Consider the following 26,805-nt stretch of genomic DNA (forward strand, 5'->3'; position numbering starts at 1 on the left):
TAGAATAACCAAGTTAATATTACTATCAATGGCATATTGAAAATTCTTACTGCATCTGCCAAAGTACACAACAGCATATTTTTTTATGTTAAATTTAAGTTCATAAGCAGGGGCCCAACTTAAAGTTTAACTGCAATGTTCAAATGTTGGTGTCGTCTGCAAACTTCGTATACTAGACTAATCTACAAAGTTAGACAATGGTCATAAAAAAATGAAAAGGAAATTGGCCCACCACTGGTTCCTATGGTACATCTGATACATTACAAAGGAAAATAAAGTTAGCTCCCACTTTAACCTACTAAGTCAGAAACCACTGGACACAATACGTAATATATGGATTTATTTCCAGCCTCCATAGCAGAATAATAATTGCTTGGTGGGTGGGTCATAGTAACAAAAGTCTTTTTAAAGTCAAGAGTAAAGAGACGTCATTCTGAACTATATCCAGAAAGTTGGCATAAAAATGTACTAATGTGAAACATTTGAAATGCTTATAAATCCATTCAGGGTTAAGACACCTCCTTGAAATGAAATTTCAAGTACATCAGCTTTCTTGTAGGTGTCAACAGTAGACAGATCATCTAGTTTCTTGTTTAAACTACAATCATTTCAAACAGTAGTAGTTAAAGAGCTGGAAATTATAATACATTACACAACTAATAGCGTGTTGTACCATACAATGGGATAAAAAAATACAGATTAATCAAAGTAGTAAATTTCCAACCCAATATCTCATTTCGTTGCTGCTCCAAGTGGCAGCCACCATTTGCAAAGTTGTATGGTTTGTAACACACACTCCCATGGAAATATTTAAAACAGTAAATGGAGATGACAAAATTTCCCTACTGACAACACTCAATAGCTTAAGTTGCCTGACTCGCAGTCTGGGTGTAGGGAGATGAACTTATCCTTTCTGGACAAAATCTTTTAAATTTGTGTGCTGATCTAAAAATGAAAGAGCAATTCCCTCGCAGCATCTGAAAGATTTCTATACCTCTTGAACATACCACTCAAACTCTTACCTCAACAAATCTGGGCAGAGCCACAAATAATAGGAGAACAAAGAACCAAAAATAGGGACGGATTTAAAAAAAAAAATTGCTCTTATAAACTTACAAGTTGCTAGAATGACAGGGTTTCCATTAGCGCACACACACACACACACACACACACACACACACACACACACACACACACACACAATCCCCTGGCAGCAGCAGTATCAGTTGAACGCTTTCTGTACCTCGGGGAATGAAGGAATAAAAATAGGGACAGATTTTAAATATTGCTCTTATAAACTTAGAAAGTTGCTAGAATGACAAGGTTTCCCTTTGTGTGCATTTGCTGCAGCAGAGCTTTGCATACTTCTGGACCTGAACGCTGAAGAAATCTGGATAAAGCCTAAAGGGGGAGCAAAGGCTCAAAAAAGAGAAAAAGATTTTAATTATTGCTATTATAAAATTACAAACTTGTTTAAGTAAAAGATTTCCGTTAGCATGAATATTCCGAGGAAAATAAAGGTCTGGAACTCAAATGTATGTCATTATTTAGTAACTTTAATCTGCAATGAGTGCCAATTTACCAAACATTTTAGGAGTAAGGGACCAAAAAATAAAGTAAATATCTGGTTATATTTTTTAATGTTGTATTTTAGATGTAAAATGCTTCCTCCCCTCACAATTAGACGTTGCCCGTTCGATTCTCAGTTAGAGCGTCTTCTGTGTGGCGGCATGCGTGAATGGGCGTTCCTTCATTGAAGGTTGCGCGTTAGGCCCAGCAAGCCAGCACGTAAAACTCTACTGCCAATCATTAGCGGACCGGAGTTCCGCTGTGGCAACCCCTAACCGGGAAAAGCCGAAAGCCACAAACAAACAAACATTTATATATAGTAAAGCAAACTTGAAACATTAGGTGGAGGAAATAGTTTACATCAAAAATATATAAAGAAAAAAATATATAGTAAAAAATAATATAGTAATAACAATATAAATAAGTTTTACATAAAAAAAATATAAAGAAAAAATATAGTAATAAAAAATATATAAATAAGTAAAAAAAATACAGAAATTTTACAGAGAGATCATTCTCTAAGCTCAATAATGCCCTCCAGGATGTCTTAATGTGTGACTAATGCAATTCCAGGGGGTGTAGCACTGTCAGGCCACATGACAACCTTGGGTGGGTGTTAATTACACATTAACACACACTGTCAGGCATTATTGCTTAATTAGTGTTTACTCAATATTGCATCAAACTTTGTGAAATGGTTAGCTGCCCATGACAGACGTATGGGCTTTCCTTCACACTTCCTTACAGAAGATTCACTTCTGCCAGGGGTGGCAACTACGCATGTTTTTTTTTTTAAATCTGGACTTCTCCAGGTATAAGTGAAAGTTCTGTATTTGGTCTAACCAAATCCAAAGATACTAGAAGGTTGTGGTGGCTTTGATTTTAATATTGTATTGGTCTCAAATGTCCAAGGTGGTTAGGACCTTGGAGAATTTTTGATAGGTGCCAAAAAACATTTTGGTTGGTATTAAGAAGCAGTCCGTTAGCAGTGAGCCAAGATGCAAGTGTAAGTAGGTCTTCTTGGAGTTGGTCCTACAGTTTAGTAGAGGGTGGGGTTGGATATAAACATGACCATGTCATCTGCATTTAAAGTGAGTGGGTCATGGGTATATCAACTGGAACTTTATTAATGAAGATAGTAAAAACTGCAAGTACGGAGCCTTGTGGTACACCTCTCAGTATAGAGGCTACTGTCGATATGGAATATCCAATCTTAACTCTAAATCTATTATCAAAGAAGACTTAAAACCACAGTGAGGCCTGACAACAAGTTAAACTATGTTTTTAAGAAAGATGTAGTGGTCAAAAAGTTTTAAAGGCATAAGTGACTCAAGTGAGAGCAACAAACAGGGCTCCTGTCAGAATACACTTGTCCATGTTGAGCAGAACTTCATCTGCAATGGTCATCATACTCCTTTCAAACTAAAATCCATAGTGTTTTAGGGTGAAGAGATGGTATTGCTGAAAGATGGTTGTATATCATCAGCAGCAACCCATTTTCTACATGGGGTTGGGATATTGAGTCAGCTGTCAGCATATTTCTTGATCCAGTGCAAATCTCCTACCTCCTTCAATGGTCATGACCAGCTGTTACAAGTCTTCTCCAATACAATCCATCCATCCTTTGTTGGAAGTCCTTGTTTTCTCTTTCCTTATTTCTTTCTCTCCCAAATCATCTTTACTGGACTGTCTTCTACTTTCCTGCACATGTGCTAGAACCACAACGTTCTGTTCTCCTCAACCTTCTCTGCGATTTGAGCTGCTGTGGCTTCTGCTCTGATGTTCTCATTTCTTTGTCTGTCCCACAGTGTGCATCTTGCCGCCCATCTTGGGCACCTTATCTCCATCACCTCTAGCTTCCTTAGCACCTCTGCCTTTACTGCCCAGGTCTTTGTACAATATAATAGTACTGGTCACACCACTGTTTTGCACAGTATACTTTTCAGCCTCTTTTACATTCCTTTGTCTCATACACGGCTTCTGATACTCAGAGCCAGCTGGCTGCAGCCCCTCTGATTCTAGCTTTTATCTTCTCAGACTTCCCTTCTCTCAACCACCCTTCTCAGATACTTGAAGCAGTTAACCTGTTTCTCTATTTTCCTATCCCAGTTTTCAGCTCCCCCCCACCCACCCCCAATTTGCTACTGTAAGAACTGTTTGTTGGCAGTCAGTTTCATCCCATGTGCCTTCAGTTTTGGATCCTATTCTCCTGTCATTTGCTGAAGTTCTTGCTCAGAGTCAGCTTAAAATGCCATATCATCTGCATATGGTTATATATGATATTTTCCAATATTTTACTTAGAGGGGAAAATTAGAGACAGGGCAGAACTGAGAGGCATTGAAAGGTTTAGGCTGCTTTGGCAGTGGTTTCAGTAAGGCTGATTTCCATATGTTGGGAATCTTTATTTGTATAAGAGTAGAAAATGGTACAATGGGTAGCAGGCTACCTCGCAGCAAGAAGTTTTCTGGTTCAGTTCTCAACTCGGGTGCTTTCTGTGTGGAGACTGTATGTCCTCCCTGTATTCATGTGGATTTTCTCAGAGTGCTCCAGTTTCCTCCCACATTCCACAGATATGCTGCAGGTGGATCTGGGACTCTAAACTGGTGTATACACATGCGTGTGTGTGTATACATGCACTACTAAAGAAATAGCTGACAACATACTTGTGTTTCCTCCTTTGCCTGGTACATTCTGTGGATACAGAAGTGGCTGTCTGCATGGTCACTCAAGGGGTCAGTTGTGAACTGTAAAGAGAGAAAAGTGGAAGGTAAGGAGGGGGTTGAGTAGGGCTAGGTAAGTGATCTGTATTGCTAGTAGACAAGTTATGGAGTTTGTGGAAGAAATCAGAGGTAGGGAGGTATTCATGGAGCACTAAACTGAGTTATGAGAGGCATTATCATTTAGCATTTTTTGACCTCTAAGATGATTCACTTCTCTCCTTACTAAATTTTCCAAAAGCCTTCTGGCACGATGTTTAGAGAAGAGATGTGTGGCTTTCTCTTTCCTTATGGCCTGCTTGTAAGGTTTCTGCAAAAAGTGATGTGATTACAGGTTGTAGAGGATGAGTTTTGTTTTCAGTTATGCCAGGCTTCTCTCTTACTTTTAGCACATGCTTTAATTCTTTGATAAGTCATTCAGTTCTGTTGTGCTTAAATAGTCTAGTAATGAAGGGGAAGAATCTGTTCAGAAGATAAAGGAGGAAATGGGGTAAACATTCCCAGCAAAACTTCAGGGGAAGGTATTGATGGTGAGGTGTGATTTAAGATTGGAGATGTTTACTTAAGGTTTAGGCCTGACAGAGAACTTGGGAAAGTGAGCAAATCATGTAATGATTAGTGTATGAACTGGGATCATATAGAAAGAGACCAGGAAGAAGTAACTGAGTGCCTATTGCCATAAACATAATACTTCCCCAACAATATTCACACAATCCCTTGGTGAAAGAGGTACATGTGGGGATGTCTTAAGCCATGACTGCTTACAGAAAGCACTACACTTAAAGAAAGAGACCAAGGAAAAGTAAAGTAATAGAGAGCAGGTCTATATCACATAGTCAAAGTTTAATAATTTTGAACATGGAATGCTCGAACCATCCTGTTCGAAGTTAAACTTCGACTAATGATAAAAAACAAAAAAATGAAAAGAAAACAGAATAAACTGTTGTAAGCAGGGGGCAAGGCCCCCTGCACCTCTCACATACCCCCGCTACTTAAATATACCAACTCCGAGATCATACCAGATTGAACAAAACAGAAACCTCTCCTTACAGAGATTTCCATTGAAACGCACGAACTACTGCAAATTCAAACTTATGGTCTCGACCATATGAGGTACAAACTTGCAGAAGTTTGACTATCTGAAAGGAACCCATAGAGAGCGTATGGTCACCAGGAACATTCTCAACTAAAATACATTAAGATAAAATAAAAATAACACCCCTCTTACCACAACATTCCTTGCACTTGAAGACAAAAGTAGGCTACAACAGTTACAGTCCCCTGGTAAAACAGTTACGGCAAGGGATGTGCTAACTAGAGGACCACTGGTATAGTACCCAGAGTGTAAGCCATGCCAGAAATGAAGGAGGAGACCGTGTTAGTAACCTCAAGAATTTCAAAGTATTTTACTTATTTATTACATTAAAAAGTTGTGGACATTAATGGAATGTTGTTTTGCTATTTTATTGTTTTCCGAGTACACTTTTAGTGTTTTGTAGCACTGAAAATAAATATTTTCAAACATTTTACTAGTACACAGACATTAGACAAAAGTCCAATATCGTTAAGAACTTTAAAACTCTATATTTTATGGAGCGAGAAGACAGACTTGTTTCTGGAGGCAAGGAAATCACACCGGATAACACAAAATATGAAATAAGGTCAGATGTTTGCCTATGAAGTTGTAGCAATTTTAAGAAAGATGGGTTGCAGCAGGGTAGTGGTGGCAAATGTTTAATCTGACAGTTTCTGGAGATGATACATGCAATCCCTGATATTTTCATCACGCGCAAGTGATGTGGGAAGAAAAATTGGGATCCATGTAAAAAGGGTAAAAATAAGAGGGGTGAGAAGCTGAAGAAAGAGCAGATTAGACTGGCTAGAGCAAGGTGGGAATTGGGGTTCTAGAAACCTAGGCAGGAGTAAGACTGTTAGTTTTGTGCTCACCTTCTTCTTCTTTCGGCTATTCCCAGTTAGGGGTCGCCACAGCGGAAAATCTGTCCGCTCATGATTGGCAGTGTGGAGTTTTACAGTGTCGAGTTGCCAGCCCGGCGCCCAACCTTCCACATGAAGGCACACACATGCACACACTCACACCTAGAGCCAATTTAGAGTGTCCAATCCACCTACAGCACGTCTTTGGGAAAAGTCTAAAATGTTTTTGGATTTACAAAACATTAGTCGACCAAAACATATATGCTGTTGTTGCTAAAAATGTTGGGATTTGTTCAACTTAATCGTGACTGTTCATTCACATCTAAAATTATTAACAAGCCGATTGCCCTGAGAGTGTGAACTTTCCTGATTTTAGAGCTTTGTTTAATGGTGATTTTATTGTGGGGATAGTCAAGGGTAGCTGCCCCATCTAGAGTTGGGGTTGTGTCTTTCGGCTTTTCCCGGTTAGGGGTCGCCACAGCGGAACTCCGGTCTGCTAATGATTGGTAGATGATTTTTACGTGCCGAGTTACCAGCCCTGATGCACAACCTTCAACGAAGGTACACCCATTCACGCATGTCTCCACGCAGAAGATGCTCTAGCTGAGAATCGAACCGGACAGCATCTTACTGTGAGGTGACAACACTACCGCAGCACCACCATCGCGACATCTAGAGTACACTACAGAAATTGGGAAGATTACATCTTGAATACATAGAAGAATGAGAGTAAATGTGGCCAGTGATTAAAGTGCAAGTACATCTAAGAGAAAGGGCTCATTTGATGAGGGATATAAAGTGGCTGGTCAGTACAACATGCAGGGATATGTATTTAATTTAATACCATAAAGGAATAAGTAATGATCAGTGAAGGTACATGACATGAGTACAGACTGAGTGACTTCTTTCTGGAGTAAGGTTTTTAACTACGTAGTCAAACAAATAGTGGCAATATTTTACTGTACTAACCCCTGGTAGTTTTGCACAGGAGTGGGCATGGCCTGAGTAACTGACATGCCAAATGGCTGTTATATTATATGCAAATGAGGCATGATTGACATGCCATGCACACTTGCTGTACCATCCACATGAATATTCATCGAGCAGGCAGTACAATTACCTGCTATATGTTGTGTTTTTTCATTTTTGTAGGAAAGCTGTACCCCCCTACACCCCCGTAAGTTATTATATATCAACTCCGAGATCACATTACATTGAGAAAAAGGGTTACTCGTATGCATCATGTCACCATCAACTGCGCAACCTTCATTTGCATATGACATCAAGGCTTTTGCTAGTGTTCGGTATAGTACGGAGAGCTGACCTTTTTTTCTACTGTTCATGCAGTTTACAGATCCTGCTATACTTGTTATACTTCAAAGAAATAACTGTTGTTCGCAGGTGACATACTCTTGTATTTAATAATGATGATGGTATACATCCATCAGTAGGTCAGTACAGGGTTTAAGGTTACTACATACAAGTTGTACACATTTTCCTTTTGCTTTCATTTCATTTTTAAAATTTATTTCCTTATAGCAGGGCGTGCACCTTGAATCATTATTAGAGCAGACTGTTTAATTCGAGCAACTGTTATTTTATTTATTACTTATTTAACATTTGTTAACCGGGAAACTCCAACTTGGAACAAAGTCGATTTTCAGATGAACCTATGGAAGCCTGGGGAGAAATAGTCCAGATGCATGCCTTTGTAACATGGGAGGAAACCGGAGCACCTGGAGGAAACCCACACGTATGCAGGGAGGACATGCAGACTCTGCACAGAAGGCACCCCAACCAAGACACGAACCGGGGAACCTCTTGCTGTGAGGCGACAACGCTACAGCTGCACCACTGCACTGTCCATTTCTTGGTATTATAACAAGTTTGCAGATCTGTATACCACATGCTTAGAATGCTGGCTAAATATTCATGGGGACGAAGAAGACATCAACAGGAGTACTTATAGACTTTCATACACACATCACCTGGTGCTGGGTGGTAGGAAGGCCATGCTACTGCACATCAGAGGGTTATTACAGTAAAACAAAGCCGGAATAGTTACCAGTATATGTGGTTTGGATGAGTAAATGTTTACACAACCTGTGCAAGTTCAACATCAGGAGGAAACTGGACTAGATGGAAACAGGCTTCAGTAAGCAAGTTTAAGTTACCATCCCCTGGTTGGTATACCCAGGACTTAAGCTGTTCACTTAAGAGAAGAGAAGATGGATGGGGGAAGAAATGTATAAGTTAGTATGTCCCCAAAGAACTATTTGGGTGACTAACCATTTGGGGTTATATTTCACAGAAAGGAATGAGAACTGGACTGAATACTAAACCTAAAAGGATACCACCTTCCCTTGATCTTTGTCAGCGTCTGTCACATGAACAGGTAGTAGAGTTACCAATAATGTAGCAAGAGACCACAGATTGTCAAGTTTCTCTAATGTTAGCCAGCAGTAAGCCTGGTCTAATTTGACAAGTCAGGGAAAGCTTACAGACACATATGCCACACAGAAGAAAGTACTATTTCTGTTGCATCTTTCGGCTTTTCCCGGTTAGGGGTCGCCACAGCGGAACTCCGGTCTGCTAATGGCTGGCAGTAGATTTTTACGTACACAGTTGCCAGCTCTGATGCACAACCTTCAACGAAGGTACGCCCATTCACACATGTCTCCACACAGAAGAAGCTTTAGCTGAGAATCGAACAGGACAACGTCTTACTGTGAGGCGACAACGCTACCGCAGTACCACCACCACCACAGTTACAGAAGAAAGTACTAAATAGACAAAAATCAGCAAATGTTCTAAACCCTGGACATGGTAACAATATTGTTCAGCCTGGACATGGTAACAATGTTGTTCAGCATTTGTAAGCTGTCAGACAAACAGATATATGTGAAGCCACAGCGTACGTAGCACAAATGCAGCACACTACTTTACTGGAGTTCTGACAGCTTCATTTGCTGCCCTAAAGACAGCAGTTTAAACAACAAATAGCTGATGTAATTTCCAGGCCCATCCTCACTTCATGTAACACAACAGCAGTATCTTTCTGCTTTTTCCCCACTTAGGGGTCGCCACAGCGGAACTCCGGTCCACTAATGATTGGTAGCGGATTTTTACGTACCGGGTTACCAGCCCTGACTCACAACCTTCAACGAAGGCACACTCCATTCACGTATGCCTCCACACAGAAGACGCTCTAGCTGAGAATCGAACGGGACAATGTCTTGCTATGAGGCGACAATGCTACCGCAGCACCACCACCGCAGTATATGTAACACAACAGCAGTAATTGTGAAAAAAATAGTGGGCATAGGCAGTTTAAACACGGCAGACATGATCATTGTGGTGATTGGATAGCATGACGGTATGGTCAATTTATTTATTTTTGCTGAAAAGAACAAATATTATCATTAAGTGCAAATTCAGTAACTGTAATATTTAAGGATGAGGTGGGGTCCATAAGAATGGACTTGTTACTTAACACTACGAAGCAGACAAGTACAGCATTACTCATTAATATGTAAACATCTCTGGGGAATTACAGCGAACCCTATCCTGTTCAGGAAAACATGCAATATGCAAATAAGAGTAGCAGACAGGAAAGCCATGCTCTATCACCTGGTCAACTTATTTACACTTAAAAATATACAAAGAAACACTCTCACATAGGACTGAGACATCTTTGTTAAAGCAACATATGGACACGATAAATGTAATGCATTTTCTGCTGATGTTTAGATACATGCATAAACACAAACTTATTTTGTTAAGTACAGCAAACTGAAAGGAAAACACTGTATACAAGACCAAATAAAACATAATGAATTTTCTGCCGATGCTTAGATACATACATACACACACACACACGTACACCTTGCTACCGTTTGTGAAATCAAGGTACTCTGTAGGAAGCCATGTGTTGGTCTTTCGAAGCACAACAAGATGAATACAAAGCAGTGTATACACTTACCAGTATTACTAAGGTTTACTCTTTTTAAATCTTGCTTATATAATTTTTGCATCTTTATGGCACTATCTAGACAGTTCCACAATTTGATGAATATAGCGAGTAGTAGAAAAGCAGTTGCCACTTCAGTACTGTTGTATGTAACAGAACTTATGTTTAAACTCTGTCATGTGTCCCACCAACCTGAATGCAAAGCCTGTACAGCTAATTTCACAGTTGTCCCTTCTGCTCAAATACATTATACCGAGTCCCACTACTACAATCTATGTTGGCAGAGCTTTCTAGGAAGCTACCACTCTCTCTATGAAAATATCCTGCCTGACAGCACTTGTAAACACACAACTATTGCCACAGCATGTTATCTTTATTTGAAGTGCTTTTTCTTCTGACAAATACATTGTAGTGCCTCCTTTACCCCTGTTAGATACAAGGTAATGGAACTCTCAAAGCTCTCATCTGCTTCTGATTTTGCGTCCTATTTTTTTTTTGTCTGTTCCCCATAAAATATGGTGTTTTTCTAATCAATTGTTGAGCACCGTACTAACTTCAGACTTCTTATCCTTATGAAAATGCATGGTAATGTAAAACCTATTATTCTAGCAACTTTCTAAGTATGTAAGAGCAATACTTACAATCTGTCTGTGATACTTGAGCTAAGAAGTCACAGTCTCATGCTGCTTTCATGAGCATATTGATACAATCCTTGCTTCATTTTTGGTGGCTTCCAAACAGCTCCACTGGCATAGAGGAATAAAACTTAACTGTGACCCAGGCAACCCAAATTCAATCAATAGCTCAGGCAGACGCTGGAGCTGACATGGCTGAGGAGAAGAATGAGAAGTAGGTACCGAATAATCTCTCCTTGGTGGGGGGGGGGGTGTGATATGCCAGGTGGAATAACCACTGCCTGCTGTCGTGCACAGCAGGAAAAATGACAAGGTAGAATATGGGAAGAAAACTGCCCTCATGGATGGAAGTGGTACCACTTCTAGTCCATGCATCTGACACTCTGCTGATTATAGAACATTCTAGGTTCTCCACCTACTGAGCCAGTCACACTATGGTGACCTTTCATAGCTGGTCTGTGAGACAAACAGCCCTCACAAACAATAAGGTACATTTGCCAAGAGAGGTAAAACTCCTTTCACAAAGGGGAAACATCAGGCCAGGACATATCACAGGGAGGCAGTTGGCTCCTGGGCCACATGGCAAGAAAGAATTATGGGGTATGGAAGAATCTTAAATCAGAGGTCACTCACCCCATCAGACATTAATGTAGCACAAAAAAAGAGAAATACGCTGGAAGATGTGGCTAGGATAATCCTTGGCAAAAAGTGTGTGTGATACCTATATTTCTTCACACTTTTTAACAATATGATTTTCAGAATTCAATACACGGTTCTAAACAGAACTCAAACAATAATACATGCATGGGAACCACTGCCATTTAATCTTTTAGAGGTGCTGCTGTTTGAACCTTTTGGTACATATACACAATCCAACTAGCACTCCCAGTGGAATTAAATTCAGCCTGGAAACCCTGAGCAAAATGAAACAGGATTCAGCTTTTATAGTTTTCCCTCCCTCACTGGAACATACTTGTCACTCATTTTAAAACACTCCTCTAGCATTGTTAGCCTTCTGCTCGTGTTTCTGCTCGTGTGTTTTTTTTTTTAAACTCCCCCAAGTCTACCATGTTGTAAAGTTTGATTTTCTCTGTAGTGAAACAGATGCTTCTTTCCTGCACCTCAAACATGAATAATTAGTAATACCCCCCTCCCCCATACAAACATTTGCAAAATCATTATTGCATCGTGGAGGATCTGAGGAACATATTACAGGCACAATAGTCGCCCTGTCCTTTCGGCTTTACTATTTACTGGCTCTGCTTAGCCACACATGACATCACTGCCATTTCCATAATAAAAGTACCCCCCTCCCAAAAAAAAAAAAAAAAAAGAAAAGCGAGGAAAGAGACAACTATTTTTCACAGTAACAGATGCTGCTGTGACTAGACAGTGAACCAGCAAGGACATAATATTTGCTAACACAAGATTTTTCTTCTATAAATCTAGTAAATAAAAGTGCTGCTTTTATATGATCACTAACTTAAGTATTGACTAAAATAAAATTACTGTAAATTATGACCAATTTCACTTTGACTTCACAGAGTATGGTACTAGAGAATGCACTAATATAATTAAACAGGAAACCCAAACTATGTGAACTTTATATATAATGTGTCTGTTTCTTTAAATAGATATTCATTGGCTTTGTTTTGAGACTGAAACAAATGAAAATAAAGGATTAACTTGCGAAACTGAACAGTTTCAAAGCTTACATAATCAAAAAACTGCTGTGAGAAAACTGTACTAACCACTGTAGTGAGTGAGCTAATAATCACTCTACCTCTGTTACCCAAAACACACCTAGACTGGTTCTACAGGCAGGTACATAGCCATGAAACTTACTCCTTGGCCTGACCTACTCCCGCTCTCACATTCAATAACAGAAACAGTACAATTAAATGACATCTGCACAACTTTACTACACAGATCAACTAACAGATTAAAACTATTCTCTTAAAACAGATTAACATTCGTCTTCGAAGGGTAGTGTTTTCAGTTGCATATTTTATGCCCTTACCTAGTAGGGGTGTCCCAATGAGGAAAGCGAAGACAAATATAATTCCATACATCAGGTGCTGTAAAAAACTTGCTGTCCAGGAAAGAGTAAAAGCAAAGTTATATTTTGTACTAAAGAAGGAACTAGGCAGTGACTTCCAAAGAAAGCTTAACCAAATGAAAATAATTCCATGAGTTCATTTGTCTGAGACATTTGCTAACTTCAGTAAAACAGATGAAACATTAACTGACAAAGGAAATGAGTAGGCAAAACTCCACCTCCTTTGAAAGGTGGAGTTAAGAGTCAAAAAAAAAAAAAAAAGAGAGAGGAAAAAGGTGGAAAAGTCTGTTGAGGAGGGTGGAGTGTTTTTTATGGTGAACAGAGCAGACACATTTAAAATAGTGTTGGGGAGGGAGAACGTGAGCATTTTTTAATGGGTTAAAGCAAACAAGCTCACCCACCTGCTGAAGAAGTCTGGAATATACCTGTCACTTGTACACAACAGTGCACTGCTTAAAACTACAGCACACATTGCAAACTTAGAATAAAATTAAACCAGTCTTAGTGGATAGTAGAAATCATATTATATGGATTCAGTAATTCTTTCTTCCTTACCTTGGTCTTTCTGCCTTTTAAATTACAGTATGCTTTCATAAAAAAAAAAAAAACTTTCAGGGCAATGTGTATTTATTTTCTGTGTCACTGAGACATATGAGAAAGATTAGCCATACTATCTCTGCTAGCAGGCAGTTAGCTTCTCAGAAACAGTCCCTAACCCTGCTGATGCAAGATGCCACCATTTGTTGGAAGTTATTTTGTTTTCCAAACTGTGTTTTTCTCTGACTAGCAATTCTTCCTATGTTACACGTCAAGAACTTCAAAGCTGCGCTGCTCATGAAAAATTATTCAGTCATTCTTTTCATAGTTTCAAGTTACTTTTCCCAGATAATACACATATTCGAGCAACAGCAATGTAGATTAAGGAAAGTCATTGTTTAACTTTAAAGAGGCTTCTATCAGAGTTAAAGAGTTTGGATAAAATGTAAGAGTTACTTATGACCTCATTGACTCCCCACCCCCAGCCCCAGCCCCAGTAATCTCTTTCAGTGCTAACATTTGCCATAGCTAACAGGAGAAACAGGGTAACCATCCTGATACTGGAGATAACAGCTGCCTGCAAGGATCACTAGGCACAGAGCAGTTTGAAAGAGGGTGCCATTTTTCATAATTTGCTTTGGTAACAAATTACTTAAAGTGACCTAGTCAAGTAGTGACAACTTTCATTCTCTATATGTCTTTTGTTGAACTGCAGATAAAACAGAACTTAAGCCTCTTTCACTGTAACATGCCTTACCTAACCCCTTCCCTAAGTTCTCTCTGGTTAGGTAATGATACACATTTGAATGTGCGAGGTATGTCAGTACAAGGGAAAACCTGAAAAGAAGTACATTTAAGTTTCAGTTATCTGTTTAAAAACAAGTTGGGATAAATGACAGAATGCATTTTCTTAAACTATAGTTGGCAGAGTAACTGGACATATGAGCAGTGGAGCACAAGAATAATCACGGAAAAGAATGTTTCACTTCAATGATGTCACAGTTGTGTCAAAAACGAAAAAGCCAGACCTACATGGTAGAAACAAAATACAAAAAAAAATCAGTCGCTGTCACAGAAAGTGTAATATATTGGCTGTTAAAATACAGTAGTGTCACTGTTTATGCAGTTTATTACATTTGTTATACAAATCCATAGCAGAGTAACTAGCTCCTTATCAAAGTACAGTATCAATTCTTTTTTTTTTTTTTTTTTGCACAATAACAGGAAATATCACTAGCTGCAGACAGAGAATACTGTTTATTATAGCAATAACCCATGGCTGGATATGGGTAATGCTGGATTTACCCATGATTGGCATAGTTTGGTCACAAGGGTGTTCCTTCAAACATTCATATTTAATAAACATAGTTTTTATCATTTCAATAACTGTATAGTTTTTTTGGATGTTTGTGATTATATTTTGTAACTGGTAAAGTGACTAATCCTAGTGATCACATTTAATTGATTCAATTAGGCCTTTGTTTTATGTATAAGTAGTGGAAGGGTTAGTTTAGTAGTATTTCTGATGGAGTCCAATTGAAACAGATGAAAAACGCAGTGATCAAGTTAAGCGTTTAAAGTTTTTGAACATCCTTTGTGCTTTGACTTTTTGCTCTGGTTCTTCAACAAACTGTTTTATTATTACAGAATAGATATTCTTTGTTGGTTTTACTTTTACTGCCCTCCCAATTAAAATGCTCTGTCATGCAAACCATAGTGTCCTCAAAGGACAACTCCTCAAAGGGAGGATCAGGACAAAAAGAATGCTCTTCCTCAGGCATATTCAAAAGGTGAGGTGATTTGTGAGATAATGGCCAAGGATTCATTTCCTGAATCAACCTCCTCTTCTGAAGAATCCAATTATCTAGTTCTTTTGGTTGGGGTAGACAACCAAGGAGAAGCAGGAACTGATAATCCTTGAATGGGCCTCCAATTCATCAGGGCTTTGAACAAACCCTGGGTAAAGTCCTGCCATTCCCTCTGAGGATCCTTAGCAATGAGAGGAATATGTTTAGTTTTCTGTTTCTTCTTCAATGGGATATCAGCTTTGACCAACTTAAGGGGGTCAGAGCCATGCCTAGACTCAATAAGGGTGCCAGGAACCTCACCCCTAACACAAATCTGAAGAATCCCCCTAGGCCCTTCAGAAATGATTAGCTATGGTTTCCCCGTAATGTCCATGGTGAATGTTTGCATAGCTTCAGAGGCTGTGCAAGAATCCAGTTCCATGCTGGCCTCCAAAAGAGTCATGGGAGAAGAAGCCTGTGTTGGCAGCGGACAGTATCCGGAGTCTTCATCCACTTCCAGATAGACTTCTGGTGTAGCCTGGACAGCGACAGAGTCAGACTAAGACATCTTGGTCTTGTACCCTGTGGCAAAGGATGTGAAATGTTGGTTCTCAAGGTAAATGGATAAAGAAGACAGATGGCTGTGAAGAGTTTAGGGAATGAAAGTCTGACAAATGGTACACCAGGTACGATCGTGTGAAGCACAAAGGCAGAATAAACACTGCTTGTGATGGTCTTTATGGGAAATTTGCCTTCCACACTGACATTTTCCCTTCTTGGATGACATGAACACTAAGTATGCAAAGAAAAGAAGGAGAAAGGAACCCCAATGGGGTACTTATCTGTAAAAGGCTTGGTAGAAACCAGCTCAATAAACAGCATTCAGATCAACATTCAACTGTGGAGTTCTGACTGGTGGCAAAGAAGTTCTGAGTTTATGCCCTATGCCTGGTTTGTGAGCATATGTCTGATGTATGACATTGGAAGGATGTAAAGGCTTTGGTATACTAGCTGGATAGTGGGCTATCCTTGGGAGGAGATCCACATGTTATGAATACTGTAACAGTGATAAGGAAGGACATCCACATGTTTTTTGATTTAATTTTATTTAACTCTAAAAGAAATCCTTATCCGTTGTGGCTGTACTTTAAGTGACTTGTTATTCATGTTTTATATGTGTAGATCAGCTGGTCAGGGCTGGCAGCAAATCAAATGAAAACAGATAGAATTTATCATTTCACTATATTTTGTACTGGACCAAGCCACATATAAAAAAAAATACACAGTCCCCCCCCCCCCCCACACACACACACACTAAATACCATGAAGAATGCACCTGTACCCCAGCTGTTTCCGGTCATCCCAGTACAGAGTGCCTTGCTTTTGTACTTAGGTCCCTCCTACTAATGTCTGTCTGCTTTCACTTTTCCAGGTCCACTTATATAATCCTCTGGTTGGGTCTATATTAGATCATCGAAAGTTTAATAGTTTGAATCACTAAAGATCGACCTTTAGTGATCGAACTATTAAAACTTTGAATGTTTATAAAAATATATTCAAAACAAAAAAAGAAAAACTAAAGGATGTAGGCAGGGGGGGGCAAGCCCCCCTGCACCCCACATGTGGGGGGCTGTGTCCCCCACACCCCCGCTACTTAAATATACCAACTCCCAGACCGCACTACATTGAAGTAAACGGAAATCTCCCCTTACAGAGATTTCCGTTTAACCGTTTGATGTTCTGCACTTTCGCTATTCTCGTGCCGACAATATCAGCTTTGATATTGTCAGTCTTCGAGAAAATAATATAGACCCCTCTGGTTCATGTAGTCAGGCACCTGTATTCTGAATAGTTTCCATACGTCCTAATAGAATTCATTTATTCATTCACTCAGTTTTTATTCATTCATTCATTTATTTGATTTTGTTTCTGTTTAAATAGCTACCTACTTTCAGGGGTGATCTACAACATATTGTCTTGCCTTTATCTTGTTACGTGATTTCCTTAGAATTATACAGCATGAAAGTGAAGACTGTGGAAATGATTATACTACTGCAGATAGCATTAATACATATGTAGTAGTTAATTTGTCGGGCTATGAAGCTGCAGACCTAAGTAAGAATCGCATTATTCTTCTCATGCATTTGTCATTCTTCTGGGTTTTCCTTGTAAAGAGAGCTTCACTGCTTCAATGAAACCACGTGGCTTGGCTGGCTAATATCATCATCATCATCATCAACCCCCCCCTTCCCATTTTTACATGGGGTCGGAGTGATACATCAACATGACTTAATGTGACCAAATCACTTAGAGCCAATATTTACACCTGACTAACAAAAATATTACAAAAAAAAGACTGAAAGTCAGTAATGTTTTCTACAATAACAATTGACTAGAGGTACCAAAATGGCCATTATGTAGCCAAATGGATGCTATATTGGAATACTTGCCCAAAAGCAGTGGTAAAACATGGTTGCTAATCTGTCTTGGTTACTGGTAATATTAAAGAAGACTCCTCCAAACCAATTTATTGTTGAGCTGCTTTGGCATGCACAGGTCATGATGCACAAATGCATTCTTAGAGAAATGAAAGATAGTAGGCTCATAGCAATTGTGACGAAGGATGGTAGGCTCATAGCAACTGTGACGAAGGATGGTAGGCTCATAGCGACTGTGACGAAGGATGGTAGGCTCATGATATACATGTCAATGGTGGCTGAATGGCCGTAGCATGTTCATTGTCTCCGAATTTAAGAAGATAGCAGACTGCTGAAGCAAAGCTCTGTCATGGGGGCTAGCATACTACAAATGTATAGGAATTCTGTATTCCAGACTTCCTGTGGCATTCATCTTCTAGAGAAAACAGTTGCTTGCTTCAAGACAAAATAATGAAAAGGTAATGGCATTCAAGGAAGCTTTGTAGAACAATGGAATATAAACAGGTGAAGGGCCTCACATGCAACAAAAAAGAATCCATAGGTCACATGACAGCTTTTAGACAAAATAAAATGCATATGCAACATTATGATCTTATCTGCCCTAGCTTCATTGCTTTAAAACTAGTTTTCATGAAGATGGGAGTATGCATCCTAAACCTCAGAGCTAATAAAGTGTAGAATCATGCTATACAGTATTTCTTCTCTCATAGGTTAGTAACCTCAATTAACAATCCACCATCAGAAACAACAGGCACGTACTATAGGCCTCCAGCATTGGTGCCGGAACGATAGAAGCGAGGGAGTAGGGGCACCCTCCCACTTTTGCATCTAACTTATATATACAAACTCTGAGATCGAGTGAAGGAAAGGGTAAATTTCCCAATCCCCACTATAGTGTGATCTCCATTCAGCTGCATGAATAAATGAGCAGATGCACAGAGTAACCCAGTGCCCGCAGTTCAATTTCGACTTTAGTCAAACTGGTGGCTCTTTTTTTTTTTTTTTTATTAAAATTGGATTAGTATCCGATAGCTCATACTGTTGTGTTCTGCCTCTGCTGCTGCTTGGCTTCCTCGACTAACTTCCACGTGTGTGTGTGTGTGTGTGTGTGTGTGTGTGTGTGTGTGTGTGTGTGTGTGTGTGTGTGTGTGTGTGCATGTGTGGGGGGGGGTTCAACTTCAGATTCTGGGGACTGGGCTATACTGCAATTGAAAACACCTGACTGCACAAAGCAGATGCATTGGTCTGCCTCCCCCTTGCCTGACTAACTTAATAGTTCAGTCTGGTCAGGTTCAGTGGCAGGTCGCAGGTGTAAAAAATTGCCAGTTAAAGCCATTGTGTTCTTTCTGTGACCGTACAGGCTCCCGTGGTTTTTCTCTGCTTCTGCTTGCTATATAATAATCTGCTGGCCAGACCTCCTTCCACTCCTCAGTCAATCAAGAGTGATTGAAGTTTGTTGTTTCTTTCTTTCTTGTTGAAGAAGAGTAAAGAGTTTGAACTGAAGTTACAACTTACAAGAATTGAAGTCCATTGCTGTCAGTGCCGTGGTGGTGGTATGTTAAATATATTAATGTCTTTGACTTCTTGCAGGCAGTTGCAGCCAGTATTTTATCAATTTTATCTTCTATTTTTTTATGTTTGGACTTTGGTAACTGGGCAGGAAAGGCACTGGGTAAGGGTTTTGACTTTTGGGTCTAAGGCAGTGAAGAGGTCGTTGGGGAAACTTTTTCATTTCAGTGCTTGTGCATACATAGAAAAGTACTGAAGGACCACACACACACACACACACACACACACACACACATACACACGTGGAAAATGTTTAATTTTTGTACTTGTGCATACATGGACAAAGTATGTAAGGGATTGCTGGGGGAAAGAATTTATTTTGATGTAATTTTGTTTTTACTCTGCAGCCAGTATTTATCTATTTTATCTTCTATTTTTTATTTGGTAACTGGGCAGTAATGGTACTGGGTGAGGGTCTTGGGTTTAAGGTGCTGAACAGGTCATTGGGAAAACTTTTTCATTTCAGTGCTTGACTGTGCATACATAGAAAAGTACTAAAGGGGTCGTTGGGGAAAATGTTTAATTTTTGTGCTTGTGCATACATGGACAAAATATGCAAGGGATCCTTGGGGGGAAGTATTCATTCTGATGTAATTTTGTTTTTACTTATACTGAAAAAGTCATTGGGGAAAATGTTTTATTTTTGTGCTTGTGCATTCATGGAAAAGTAATTAAGGGAACTTTGGGGGAAATTATTAATTTTGATGTCATTTGGTGGTGCTTGTGCATACATGAATAGACTACTGAGAGGGTTGTTAAGGGAAATATTTCATTTTTGGTGCTTGTGCATACATGGACAAACCTGACTGAAGGGGTCATTGGAGAAAGTGTGCCATTTTAGTGGTTGCGCATACACAGACAAAGTACTGAAGGGGTCATTGGAGAAAATGTTTAATTTTATTGCTTGTGCATACGTGGACAAAGTACTGAAGGGATCCCTGGGGAAATGATTAATTTTGTGCTTACCATGCATACAAACAGACTACTGAAGAAGTCGTTGGGGAAAATGTTTTATTTTTGTGCTTGTGCATACATGGAAAAGTAATTAGGAAACCTTTGGGGAAATGATTCATTTTGATGTCATTTGGTGGTGCTTGTGCATACATGGACAGACTACTGAGCGGGTACTTAGGGGAAATGTTTCATTTTTGGTGCTTGTGCATAAATTGAAAAACCTGACTGAAGGGGTTATTGGAGAAAGTGTGTCATTTTAGTGCTTATGCATATATAGACAAAGTAATGAAGGGGTCATTGGGAAAAATGTTTAATTTTTGAGCTTGTGCATACATGGACAAAATACACAAGGGATCCTTGTGGGGAAATGATTCATTTTGATGTAATTTTGTGCTTACTATGCATACAAACAGACTACTGAAAAAGTCATTGGGGAAAATATTAAATTTTTCTGCTTGTGCATACATGGACAAAGTAATTAAGGGAACCTTGGGGAAATGATTCATTTTGATTTAATTTGCTCCTTACGTGCATACATGGACAGGCTATTGAACAGGTAATTTGGGAAATTTTTTTATTCTGGTGCTTTTGCATACATGAACAAACTGCTTAAGGGAACCTTGGGGAAATGATTCATTTTGATGTTTTACTTGCTTTTTGTGCATACATGGACAGACTACTGAGGGTGTGGTCATTAGGGGAACTGTCATTTTGGTGGTTGTGCATAACATGGGAAACTACTGAAGCAGTCTTTGGGAGGATTTAACCCCACAGCACTATAGTTTTCATTTATTAGTTATTTTTTCTTGAGTGTTTATGTTACTACTACATAGGTTTATAGATTTATGCTGGACCCTTTACTATTTTGATTGTATTTCTCAGAAGTCTAGGCAAAAGGAAAATGGCCTGTGGGAACATGGGTATAACATAACATGGCTAACCTGGCAAAGGTCCGACCTATGGCCTTTAGCATAGTGACCTCCTATAAATCTGTAAACCCTTGATCCTATAACTTTGTTTGGATATTACTTGCAGCTTCCTAATTCTTGGTTTGGGGGCCTTTCATTAAGAATCCAGTGTGAAAAGAGAGTAGTTTATTATGATATGTTAGTAGTTATGCAAAGTATTTCTGTGTTGTGCACTTTAGTCTGTATTTTGTTGAATATTTCAAGGTTAGTGAATTTATTTCCATGGACTTCAATCCATCCAAGCTGGAAACTTCTGGTAGAAGCCTTATTGTGTTTTTACCTGATTGGCCTGAGGTTAACAGTTAACAGTGTAAAAGTCTTTTATTCTGCTGTGATAAGACTCACATTTGCACATTATGCAAAGTCAGTTCCCCATGCCTTGCGTGTGTGTGTGTGTGTGTCTGTGTGTGTGTGCATATAAATATAAATAAATATATATATATATATATATATATATATATATATATATATATATATATATATATGTGTGTGTGTGTATACAGTATACAAGCATCTGTACAACTGCATGGACTCAGCCATACCCAACAGAACTAAAACCTGCTCCTCAAGGAAACACAAACCTGTCTGGTGGATATCATCTATCAACAGGCTTTACAACAAAAAGAAGAAACTGTTGTCCAAGGGTAAAAAGGAACAAATTCCAAATTGGAAAAACTCCCTCCTTAGGTTCAACAAGCAAATTAGATCATGATTAGATTATGAATTGAAACTAGCCTCCAAAGCAAAGGGAAACCACAAAGCCTTCTTCAGTTACATCAGGAACCTCCATGGCAAAGCCCAGGTCTGTTCCGAATTAGTACTTAATGGTACCCCTTACACTGATCCTTGTTGACTTAGCCAACCTGCTAGCAGATAGGTTCAGCGCAAACATCACCCCCTATCCCCCCAAAGGCCCATTCAACATCCCTAATACTTGTCCTGCACCTCACATCTCTGTAGATCAAGTGTTAAAGGCCCTATCCAAGGCAAAAACACAGCTTCCATGGGACCTGATAGTATCCCAGGCTGTACTCTGCACCATCTCCAGTGAGAACTAGCTTCGCCATTGAGCACCATATTCAACCACAGCCTAAGTACAGGCTTCACTCCAGTAGAGTGGAGAACTGCCATTGTTATCCTCTTTTACAAAGGTGGTGTCACTACTGATCCTGGAAACTATCACCCCATTAGCTTGACAAGTATGATCTGTAAAGCCATGGAGCGTACTATTATCAATCTCATAAACAAGGACATAGGCAATCTCCAAGTACTTGACCCCACCCAGTTCAAATTTGTCAAGGGCAGATCTTGCCTGTTGAACCTGGTTAACTTCTTTGAGACTGTCACCAAGCCCCTGGATGAGGGAAAGTCAGCACATACAGCTTACCTTGACTTGGCCAAGGCCTTTGAAACAGTCCTCAACTCAGGCATCATTGAAAAGTTAACACAACTTGGAGTAAATCCCTGTCTAATCAGGTGGGTGGCCAACTGTCTCACCGATAGGACCCACAAGGTCAAAATAGGCACCTCCACTGCCAACAGTAGATCTAGCACTAGTGGTGTTCCCCAGGGATCTGTCCTGGGACCCATACTGTTTGACATCTACTTCTCAGAGGTCCAGGCAAAGACAAAAGGCCTGTGGCTGACCAAGTTTTTGGACAACTGCAAGTTGGGTGCTGTCATTTACTCCCCAAATGATGTTAACATACCGCAAAAGGGTCTCTCAGCAACAAATGACTGGTGTCAAAGTCATGGCCTTAAGTTAAATGCAAAAAAATGTATTATCATACCATTCAGCAAAAACATGACCCCTACTGATTACCACATCAATTGCAACCCCCTAAGCACACAACCTGTGGTGAGAGACCTGGGTAGTCAGGTTAACAGCAATCTTACATTCGACCAGCCTGTACTGGCAGTGGTCAGAAAAGCCTTTTACTTGGTTCATCTCATAAGTAAAAGGGATTGCATCCAGAAAAAATGAGGTTTATTACTTTTCTGTACTCCTCCCTCATTAATAATAATTGAGTATAACTCCCTGTTTGATATGTACCTCTCCAAACACCTGCACCAACTGGAAAGGCCATAGAGATACGTCACAAAGAGAATCCATGGCCTCCAGCACCTGTCCTTTTGCAGACAGGCTCAAATCACTATCATTCTACTCAGTAGAGCACAGATTGCTCAGAGATGATCTGTGTTTCACCTACAAGACAATATCAGACCCTGCCTAATATCCGTAAGTCTAACTCCTTGCTCATTACCCGCTCAAAAGGCCTAAATCTAATATGTGACATCAACAACACCTGCTGGAGAGGCAGGTTTATCTCCCGGAGGCTGCCCTGTCTCTGGAATAGACTTCCCATACATGTTAAACAGAGTACCTCACTGACCTTCTTCAAGTGCAACCTGATGAGCAGATTGGAAATCACAAATTTGTCCCAGGGGTTCCACCTGTGTCCCTCATTGATAAGGGTGAGAGGTGCTGACTGAGGTTTCTTTTTTGAGGATAAACTCTTGGCTAAGCTTGTAAGGGCAGCAGGGTCATAAGCATAGTAACCTCCTATGATCCTACTATCCTATGGTATGATCCCATTTATTCTTATTAGGGGTAGTATATAATTATTGACCATGAGATAAGTAAGGCCAGTCTATAACCAAACTGGATAGGGTATTTTGAGCACAAAAAGGGAAACTGGCTAGGATTAAAAGGGCCCACAAGGGCAACTAGCCTATTACTTACTGAATCTATGAACCTATTAATATACATATATATAGATATATATTTACATATATAAACACACACACACACACACACACACACACACACACACACACACACACACACACACACACATATCTTGCTTTGTACTGGCATTCTGCATACTTCTTGCCTTGTGATACACAGTAATGTATATGGCACAGATGTCATTGGCAGATAACATCTAGACTGAGCATTATTTATTGGAATAGCTAACAGCTTATCATTCTTCTCAGTATTTTTGGTAATCCAGAAGGGTCAAATCAAGTCTGGTATCCCACCTGTGACCCAGAGAGTGGCAGGACTGACAAGAAACAGAGTACAAAGGATTAGTCTTTAGACACAGTCTCCTACATCTGCTAGTCAAACTGATGTTATCTGGACTAATTCTTTGTACTCTGTTTCTTTGCAGTATTTTTAAGAATAACCTTAAGTCCCTTTCATATATTCCTTCATTCATTCATAATTTTTTTACCCAACTTATTTTTAATACTTATTTATTGTTTGCTAGTTTGTTGATCAGGAGTATCTGTAAAAGCTAAAGCTAAATTTCAGGGAATTCCTGGGAGAAAACCTCCCTATGCAGAGTAAAATGAAAATTCAGAAGAAAGCGTAAAAATGAAAAACAATTCAAACAACTCCAAAATTAAACTTCAATGCACTGGGAAAAGGTACATCACATACACGATACATAAATAAATGCAAGATGTTACCAAACTCAGTATTGTAAGTAGGGTGATACTGTGGTAAAAACAGCCACTAAAGTGCTGTGTTGGGCTAGTATGCCCAGAGGATCAGAAGAACATATGATAGCTTTGTAAATATAACAATGTTTACTGACTGATAGCATAATGATGTCAGGTACTGTAAGCACAAAGTAGGATCATGAGACCAGATAATGGTTCTGTGCATATTAAGCAGCTGCTATTGTCTATAAAAACACAAAAGTGGAAAAGTACTAACAGTTACTGAACAGGGATGGTGATAAGATGGTGTTTACTAGAATTTGTTGCAGAAAACTAAAAGACAAGTGTATAATAGGTCAGGAGACGAAAAAAACTGTCATAAGATATAAAGTGGTGTAGCTGGAAAAATTGAGCTAAGCAGAAGATTAGACAGGAAAAAAAGTTTGGATATGGACCTGGTTATGGACCTGTGGGGAGTTGCAGAACAGGTTCATAGGTTCATCGGCTTTTACTGAGCTTACAGACAAAGGAAACAATAAAGAAGCTCAACCATACCACCCAGTACTACAGGAGACTAACAATGTCCCCCCATTATGTAGACTTTCTCAACAAATCCCCAGTGCAATCACCCATCCAAGAGCAGAAGTGTAGCGAGGGTGGGGAGAAGGGAGCAGATATCCTGGGTGCAAGGTGTTAGGGGGTGTAATCAGTAAGTGCAGTTTCCACATTCTTACATTTGTACTGGAATTTCTGAATGCCGGTACAGAAATAAGAAATGTACTTCAGCACTTTTTTAAAGCTGTTTATACCTTATATCCTCATACCTGTTAAGGGCACTAATAACCTATGTATTATATATATTAATTTGTCTTTGCAAAAGCCAGTGGTCTGGCACAGACTAGACCACAAATAAGATTCCTAGGTAACGCCTAAGTAGCTATTGTTAAAAGAATTCAACATTACATTACTTTTATTTTTTTCTTTTCAGAGTGAAGAATTAATTTCAAGCGGATATGTATTAAGCCATCTGATAAAAAGTTTAGAATGTGTATAATCCAACATTTTCAGTGAAATGAGTATATGTTAAGAGAAAAAGTTTTAAAACATACTATTATTTGTCTCTTTCTCCCATCTAGCAAAATGAATGCTGAAGTGTTGGTAAGAAAAGGTCATTGAACCATGTTTATTAAAGATGGGCTTTATCTATGATAGATGTAGTTTGCTTATGAATTTGAATAACACCTGTTTTCTATACTTCTGAATAAGAGTTAATTTACTGAGGCAGGCTCTGGAAAATTCCAGCTACCACTGTGGTTTTGAGGTAAACGTTCTACACTAACTGTGGTTTTGAGGTAAACATTCTACACTAGCTGTGGTTTTGAGGTAAAGCATTCTTTTCTGAGGTAAATTGTGATCCTAGATGTTTTTCATAGCCAACTGTCAACTGTTAGAAATGTAACAAAAGCTATTTTGACTAGTAACAGGAAAGTATAAAAGTTGATGTCAGTAACCAAGCTGATCAGATTGAGATCATCTTGGCCAACATGTTGCTGTAATCTGGTTAGCAGTTAATAAAGGAAATTTTCATCACCAGGGGCAGATGTGACTCGCTTGAATTTTTTCTTCTGACATTTTGGTCCTTTGGACCGGAAACCTATATGAAGATACGGATCAGATCGACAGAGAGACCGAAAAACCTGTGCAGGTGAGGGTTTCTTATCTTAAGATTCCCTCGACGGAAAGCCCTCCGACTGATTTGTCGTTGGAAAGAGGCCGGCCACTCTCTGATCCCTATCTGAGGGACGGTTTCCAAACCAAAAGGGGAAACGAAGTCTCATCTGGTTCAGGTAGGATGAAAATACCTTTTTTTTCTTTTAATTTAATTTAACCTTGTCGACAGGGGTTTTATTTTTAGTTAAGGGTTTTATTTTTAGTTAAGGGTGGGTAGGAATAATTGTTAAGATTATTTTGTTAGGATTACTTGTTATTTTGTTAGGATTACCTGTTATTTTGTTAGGATCCCCGTTAAGATAACCCCATTTTGTAATAAGCCCTGTAAAAATAATTTTGATGCAGTCCAAAAATATACAGTCCTAAAAATAAGAAATGCAGTCCTAAAATATACAGTCCTAAAATAAGAAATCTAGGAAAACATGGGTTCAAGTTGCTTCAAGTGTGAGAGTGATGCCTGTTTAAATGTTGATGCTAAGTATATGAAA

The 26,805-nt window shown here is 39.3% G+C and overlaps 1 protein-coding gene across 1 annotated transcript in view; it reads right to left on the reverse strand.

The window, feature by feature from the left end:
- MPZL2 (myelin protein zero like 2) overlaps positions 1 to 13,094 on the reverse strand; it is a 364,232-nt gene extending 351,138 nt beyond the window's left edge. Inside the window, exon 1 of the mRNA XM_044080887.1 lies at positions 12,848 to 13,094. Coding sequence (XP_043936822.1) covers positions 12,848 to 12,899 — 52 coding nt within the window. The 5' untranslated portion in view covers positions 12,900 to 13,094. The remainder of the gene's footprint in view (positions 1 to 12,847) is intronic.
- Between the last annotated feature and the right edge of the window lie 13,711 nt (positions 13,095 to 26,805).

Source organism: Protopterus annectens, chromosome 8.part0 (genome assembly GCF_019279795.1).
Source record: "Protopterus annectens isolate FY-2018-M chromosome 8.part0, PAN1.0, whole genome shotgun sequence".
NCBI lineage: Eukaryota > Metazoa > Chordata > Ceratodontiformes > Protopteridae > Protopterus > Protopterus annectens.